This window comes from Sinocyclocheilus grahami, unplaced genomic scaffold (assembly GCF_001515645.1).
Source record: "Sinocyclocheilus grahami isolate Dianchi unplaced genomic scaffold, SAMN03320097.WGS_v1.1 scaffold35.1, whole genome shotgun sequence".
Taxonomy (NCBI): Eukaryota; Metazoa; Chordata; class Actinopteri; order Cypriniformes; family Cyprinidae; genus Sinocyclocheilus; species Sinocyclocheilus grahami.
The window spans coordinates 1,563,616-1,571,273 of NW_015505214.1; the positions used below are offsets into that span (position 1 = coordinate 1,563,616).

The 7,658-nt window shown below is 36.6% G+C and overlaps 1 protein-coding gene across 1 annotated transcript in view; it reads right to left on the minus strand.

Annotated features, from left to right (window-relative positions):
• Window positions 1-252: 252 nt before the first annotated feature.
• The window catches only part of mettl13 (methyltransferase 13, eEF1A lysine and N-terminal methyltransferase), an 8,783-nt gene continuing 1,377 nt past the window's right edge, over window positions 253-7,658 (minus strand). Inside the window, exons 2-8 of the mRNA XM_016267046.1 lie at window positions 6,085-6,826; window positions 4,784-4,983; window positions 4,496-4,685; window positions 4,238-4,414; window positions 2,112-2,324; window positions 1,256-1,387; window positions 253-1,118 (exon numbers count right to left, since the gene is read on the minus strand). Coding sequence (XP_016122532.1) covers window positions 826-1,118; window positions 1,256-1,387; window positions 2,112-2,324; window positions 4,238-4,414; window positions 4,496-4,685; window positions 4,784-4,983; window positions 6,085-6,826 — 1,947 coding nt within the window. The 3' untranslated portion in view covers window positions 253-825. The remainder of the gene's footprint in view (window positions 1,119-1,255; window positions 1,388-2,111; window positions 2,325-4,237; window positions 4,415-4,495; window positions 4,686-4,783; window positions 4,984-6,084; window positions 6,827-7,658) is intronic.

The window sequence follows — 7,658 nt, forward strand, 5'->3', positions numbered from 1 at the left end:
TCAATGAATTTATGATTATTTTGGCTTTATTTCTGTTTCAGGTCCATTACCCCGATGCACTCTAATTGTTTGATGAAAGAATGACTTTGAGACAACACTATTTTCTTTTAAATTTTGTTTTTAAGGTTGTTTAAACTTAAAACAGTCCAGCAAGATGTAATGTAAACTGTAAATTATCATTATTGGAGTTTTTACGAAAATATTATTTTACAAGAAAATCGTTTTTCAGTCTTTCTACCTCAAAATGTAATGTTATGTGCAGTTGTTTATTTGTCAAATTTATCAGCAATTTCTGAGAGAAAATGTTCACCTCCAAATTCTTTTCCGTGTACTGACCCTTACACTTAATTTTATCTGAACATAAAGTGTAATCCCTATATTGCTATCATTTGTTCCATAAAGTGCAATGGTGATGATGGATCTTTCCATTTAGATATAGATCATCAATGCTAAAGATTGTTATATTTTCATATATACACAATATATGCTTAAACATTTGACATTATTTTGCTGTGCTCTTTCAAAGGGCAGGAAAAGAAGGCTTTCATTTATTTCAGATGGAATTTTCCCTAAATGCTACACAATGTCTAAACAAACTGTGATAGTTGCTTGAAATATCAGTCAGACAATCTCTTCCTTTCCAAGTAGACATTGTGTTTTGTTTTTTCTGGAATAAGATGAAATATGGGCCAGGCTGAATGACACTTTGTCAAAGCTCTTGTGACATAAGACTACGGCCAAGTTCATTTCTTAACCTTGAAAATGATGCACATTTTGTCAAGTGAAACCAGATGTTTATTTTATTATTTCTGATTTTCGCAATCTTTAGATGACTTTCAGATCATTCAGCATTGCAGTAATGTCTATTTGAGGCACACATGGTGCAGTCTGGGTGTTGGCACGTAGTGTCTTCTGTAGGTCTCTTGCGGTCTGCTGTAATGTTTGTGGAATGGTGTGAGGTTTGTGTCCCTCTCCTGAACTTCTGCAGCACAGCAGCACCTCATTGACTTCACCCTCGATTCCACGGGAGAACACACACGGGAACACAGCTTGAACGCGTTCAAGAACTGACTTCCTGAGAGCCGAGTCACGACACACTAGGTTCAACATGAACAGTCCTGTGGGAGAAACAAAAGTAGAGTGATCATGGGGGGTATATTGTACATATTGTCAATGTACAATATAAAAAATATCTCAGCATCAGAACTCTCAATGAAAAAGTATCAAAACTGATCATATAACTTTAAGTGCTTACCTCGAGGGGTTAATAAGCTGTAAACTTTCTTCAGAAGTGATGTTTCTACAAAGGCAGGTGGAGGGCAGCTCATGCCCAGGGTGGTGTCTTTGCTATCAACGTCAAACATGATGACATCAAAAGAATGTCCCCCTATATAAGTGCAAAACAAATTACACTGTAGATACAGTAACTTAGTAGATCATTTGGTAATGAAGGAATAGGTTATGCAGCCAAACACATAAATCCCTCCATCTCTTCCACATAAAACAGATGACCAATAGATATCATGATTCTCCCATGTATTAAGAAGCATAACAAATACAGGAATACACGTAGATGAATGCAGATTTATATTTTGATTGAAATCTATACATATTATATGTACACAGATAAATGAGGTTGCCACATTTTTATGACAATAAAGTACTCGCCAGCTTTTTTTTTTTTTTTTTTTTTTTTTTTTTTTTTCAAAGAGCATCAGCAAACTTTAAAGGGGGCCTATGACTTAAAATCACTTCAAATGAGACAAAAGAAACTTTCAAATGACCCAAAAAATCTTATTGTAATTAACTTCCTCAATAGCTTTTTTTTTCTTTTCTCCACGGTCTTGGAAAATCTAGATATATGAGGTAGCCCATTTTTTTTATTTGTTTTCAGAAAATTTTAATTCTGAAAATTTAAAATTGTCAAAATTGAAAATGAATTGTCAAAATTGAGAGTAAAACATTTTTTAAGAAACTTTATCCTTATCCAGTAAATCACGAAAACTGGAAAAACATGAGGCCTTCGACTATTGTTGTGGATAATAGTCAAAAAGACTCCAAACCTTGGAGTCAAAAAGGTTTAGAATTACTAAATCTAGATGTTCTCTCACCCTCACTCTCCAGTGTTTTGATGTGCTCCAGTCCATCTCCCAGTGTAACATTTAGCCTCTCATCGGTCTGAAATCCAAACCAGGTCTGAGCCACTTCCAGCACAGCTGGGTCCAGTTCAACCACCTCCACCCGTGCACACGGCACAAAGTCATGCACAAACTGGGGTAAACCGCCGCCACCCAGTCCCACCAATAACACGGACACTGGCTGATCTGTTGGAAAACATGTGACAGACTAATCAGAATAGATTTTTTTGTGAATTATGCAAATTGTGCAACTGACATTCATCATCATTATAGTGTTCAATGTGATTCATGAGCTGTATTTCAGTCTTCTGACGTTATACAACATCTTTGTGTAAGGAACAGACCAAAATCTACCAGTTATCAATCACTGTATCAATGTACTGTAGTAACCAAACATGCTGTGCCATTTAGACAATTCTGGATACATGCTAGTAGAGCTGCACGACTCAGAACCAGAGTGCAGAATCACGATTCTTTTGGTTAAAACAGACATCACGATTCTGAACCGACAACTACAACAATATAAAGCAATTTATAAGAGGTTCTGACAAAATGTTAATTGCTGCAGTCTATTCTAGAATTATTTTTAAAAATTCTGTTTGAATGCATGATTCAATGACTTACTTATAAAGACTTAACATGAATGAATAAGCTTTTTTGAACAAATCCTTGAATGAACTATTCATTGACAAATACATTTTTTATCAGTCACTTGTCGCCATCTACTGGCGGAACGATGTATTGATACAATCTATATTTGAAGTTAGATATCAGTGTTTATACCCAAACGAAAAACTTTTATCATAGTTCTTCTGTGAGTTTAGGATTTTTGTAACAGAATTAACCATACTGTGTGCTTTAACTGTTTGTGAAGCTGTTTCATACCTGTACATGACAACTGTTCTCTCTGGGTCAGCGGCAGTGCAAACACAGATTTAATTGTTCTGCTGTGATCGTATTTTTCAAAGGTTTCATAGAAACTGCTGAATCATTGTTATATAGGACTAAGATTGCGTGGGTGTTTAAATCAAGATCGCAATCTTTTAAAGATTAATCGTGCAGCTATACCGGCTAGATGTAAGATTTAGGGAAGGGCAAAATTCTGTCCATTCCATAAACAAATCATACTTTGCAATATAACATATGCACTACAAACTTTTATGAGGATGTTATTTATTTTTGATGTTTTTTGACAGCCCCTGGTCATTATGAACTGATGTTATATGACAACAGCTGCATAACAATTGTTTCAAAATTCCAACTTCTGTGTTCCATGAAATAAATAACATTACATTATAACCCAATTTTGGGGGACATGAACTATTTTTTAAAAGTGCTGTGGTACTAGCAGCAGTAAAATTGCAAACAGAACTGTAAACATGATACATGTTGCTTTAAAGAGACAGTGTTTACACTCTTTAATAAATTAATAGTTGTAATTTTATTAATTAATACGTTACACAACCTTTAAAAGGTTTTGGGGTTAGTAACATTTTTATGTTTGTTTGTTTATTTATTGAAAGAAATTCATATTTATATTCAAGAAGGACAAATTAAACTGATCAAAAGTGACATGCATAATGTCACAAAATAGCTCTATTTCAAATAAATGCTGTGCTTTTTAAATTTTCTATATATCAATGAATCTTCAACAGAAATGTATTATGGTTTCCACAAAAATTATTAAGCAGCACTTTACCCTTCCAGGCAATAAATAAAATCCATTTTAAAATATATTCAAATAGAAAACAGTTTTTTTTTTTTTAATTGGCATAGCATAAACAGCCACAAATTATAATAGCACAAAGATGCATATGAAATCAACCTAGGGGGGGGGGGGGGGGGGGGTTCTGTATTTTTGATGCAATAAATACAGCCTTAGGAAACATAAAACAGCCTTCTTTAAAAAAAAATAAAAAATAAATAAAATCTTATCGATCTCAAACTTTTGAATGGTAATGTATACTTTAAGACTTATATTGTTGAATACATATTTAGCCAGGACATCACTATAGTATTTAAAAAGTGAAATGATAGCATCCCTTTTGAATGCAAACGCTTTAAACTTTCACTAGGCTTTTTAATGCTAGCACACTTACCTTTATTATTGATTGCATCCATTCCTAACATGGCTAAACCCGCCACCATAACTTCATGGTGTGTACAGCAGAGAAAACCTCTGTCCACAATGCGATCTTTAACACGCGTTAAAGCAGGGGCATCAGAAACAGATGGTTTGGATTTTTTCTTGTTCTTCTTTTTATGAGCAGAAGAAGCTAGCAAAAGAGACCAAACACTGAAATAAATCTCCAGTTGTTCCATAAACATTGCAGAATTCAAGCACAGCGGTACCACACCTGTGCCGGCAGACCGGAGTCTGCTCTCGGACTGCACCAGCTGGGAATTGTTCATGAAGATCAGCCTGCGATAGAGGTGACCATCCTCTCCTCTCACATCCTCTACAGAATACTCTCCAGTCAAAGCACTGACCCCTCGCCCGATGACTTCCCTCCACCCCAGATCTCCTCCCACAGACAGGAACGGCACCTATACCAGAGGAATTGTGAAAGAGAGTGCACACATGAGTAAGAAATGAGGACAAGATCAAGAGCAAATGCCGAGCAATGCACGTTGTTCCTGTGCACCTGCTGATTGGCTGGCATTCCAGGAGGCACGAGTTCCATCACCATCGGAGAGAGCTCTGATTGGACAGCCTGCATGTCCTCATACTCCTGATCTCTATGCATTGCCACAATGACCAGGCGTCTGAATTTTGCACTGGATGCTAATTGAGTCCGACCTTCAGCCGAGCCATATAACCAATCAGACTCACGGCCCTGAGGAACTAAAAATAAAAAAATATATTAATGAAAAACGTAAAATTGTATGTACACACATTCAGTGACACAAACAAAATAAAAATATTATAACATTTCATTATATCTGTTATAATATAATATTTATTTTTCTTTATGTGTCACAGTACTCTCGTGAATGCCGTTGAAGACTGACACGGAAGAGAAGAAACTTGAATAAACTCATTATTTTTGTTTTCTTTCCACACAAAAAGTATTCACAGAGCTTCATACAATTACAGTTGAACCACTGATGTCACATGGACTATTTTAACGAACAATGTCCTGAACTACCTTTCAGGGCTTTGAACTTGTCAGTTGTGTTGCTGTCTATGCAGGGTTAAAAAGCTCTTGAATTTCATCGAAAATATCTTAATTTGTGTTCGGAAAATGAACGAAGGTCTTACAGGTTTGGAACGACATGAGGGTGAGTAACTAATGACAGAAGTTTCATTTTTGGGTGAAATATCCCTTTAATTCTGCAGTTAACCAATCAGATTCAAGAATTCCATAGATATTTGTAATAGTGTGCAACAGTTCCTGCACACATTCTTCATTTAAGAGTTCAAAGCCATGAACCAAACCAACAAGTTACCAAGATGAATCACATTATTACAAATTGATTAGTTGATGTGAAGCAAGTAAGTATTTGAAAACTGGACAAAAAGGCACAAAAAAGTACAAAACTGGGAAAGAGCTACAATCTGATGAAGCCTTGCGAATGACTAAAATGTTCTTTTGGCATGATTTGCACATTTCAATTCCCTAAAGATTTCAGTTGCAGAATCATGGGTAATGTAGTGTTTCACCATGAACTTGATTGTTAAACATAATTATTTAAAAAAATAGGGTGAAATGACACATGCTGACAGTTTCAGCAAAAGCATATGCCACTGATTAATACCCTTGTAGCTCATAGTAAAACAGTTTTGAATGGTTAATAAGTTACCATTAAAATCCGTTCTGCTATGGAGAAAATGAATGGGATTTTTACTTCCAGAATCCAACTGCTGCACTCTGTATATAGGTAAATATACTTGGCCTATGACAGTGATCTTCGCAATGAAAAGGTAAAAGAACCAAATGCTCACCGATAAAGATGGCAAAGTGATTACTCCGTGGCAGCTTGGCAGAAGGCAGGCTATCCTGTACTGTCAGAGTGTATCGCGGTCGGCCGGTGGCTGCATGGCACAGCGTGAGGGACGGTGTGCTGCTAGCATCTGTTCCCCCTCTGAGCTTATGCAGCATTAGATTGTAGGCCTGTCTCTCCTTCACAGCGGACAACAGCTCCGGTACTGATACAAGTCTAGTGGGAGCGCCATCCTCCCCCTGACACAACTCAAGCACTGCAAACGGAGGCGCTTGGCGGAATTTGGTGCAGACCAGAACGAATACAGGGAGGGCGAATGAGGAATCAGACTCTTCCTTCTGCTGTCCGCTAAGACAATGAATTCGTACAGCCCAGCCCTGGGCGAAATGTTCCACAGCCAGCTTTATGACGTGCTCCTGGGCTAAAGTTACGCAGACATACCGGCCTCCCACAGACAAAACTCTGCCAACTTCTGCCAGCATCCTGCCTGCAAGTGCACCGTCCTCTTCTGAAGCCATGGCATCGAGCGTGCCCTTATCTAGTGCCGCCTGAAAGCTCCCGCTCTCAAAGCCTGTCTGGGTGGCATCCAGCTGCTGGAAGGTCAGGTCAGGACGGCGCTCTGTGTTCCGCTGGTTCATGTGCGACACCACCGTCTCGCTGATGTCAATGTTGGTTAACTGATGGTAGCCAACATCATAGAGCTGTTCACTCAGCTCAGAGTTACCACAGCCCACCACCAACACCTGCAGCAGAGAACAAGAGTTACAATTCTAATTATAAGTTTACATAACTCTTGTACAATCTACAAGACGTTTATTATTATTTTTATTTATCAGAAAAAATGCGTTTTTATTTCGGTTTCTTTATTGGCTATTAAAAAAATAGTTATTATTTACTGAAAATATCCCTGATATCCTAGCTCTTCTTAACATGTTCATGAAGGAATTACAAAATTATCAAAAGAATCATTCTGTAGAATCAGATTTTCAATGAATCAGTTGTTCTAGTTCACAAAACTGCCTTAGAAACTTATTTGAACCACTTTAATCATATATATATGGTACTTTTACAGCAGTTGTACATCTGAAATCATTCAACAATTGCATTGAACAGATCAACCGGTACAATTCTTCAAAATTTCTCAATTTTGTGTTCCAAAGAGGAAAGAAAGTAATGTTTGAAATTAAAGGAATTATGATACATTATAATGTTTTTAAATTATTATACATTTTTTAAAAGTTCAAAAGTTACAGGTTGGCATTTCAGTCATTCTTGAGATGTGGGACAAAACAGGTCCAGCAAGGGTAACTGCTACTAGCTTTAAAAAATACAAATATTTTCAATTTTAAATGTCATGAGGGATTAATAATAGAACGTATTTAACACAATTATCACCTTCAATTTAATTCTCTCATTATTATACCAAATCTGTGTTTCTTAATGTCCTCTCACTACGTCTAAAACAGTGTCCACAGAGAAGGGTTCAATCATTCATATGCAATAAAATGGATAAAAATGTTTTTTTAATGATGAAAAAGAGTTTGTTTTATCAAAAGCAACACTTAATAATATCTC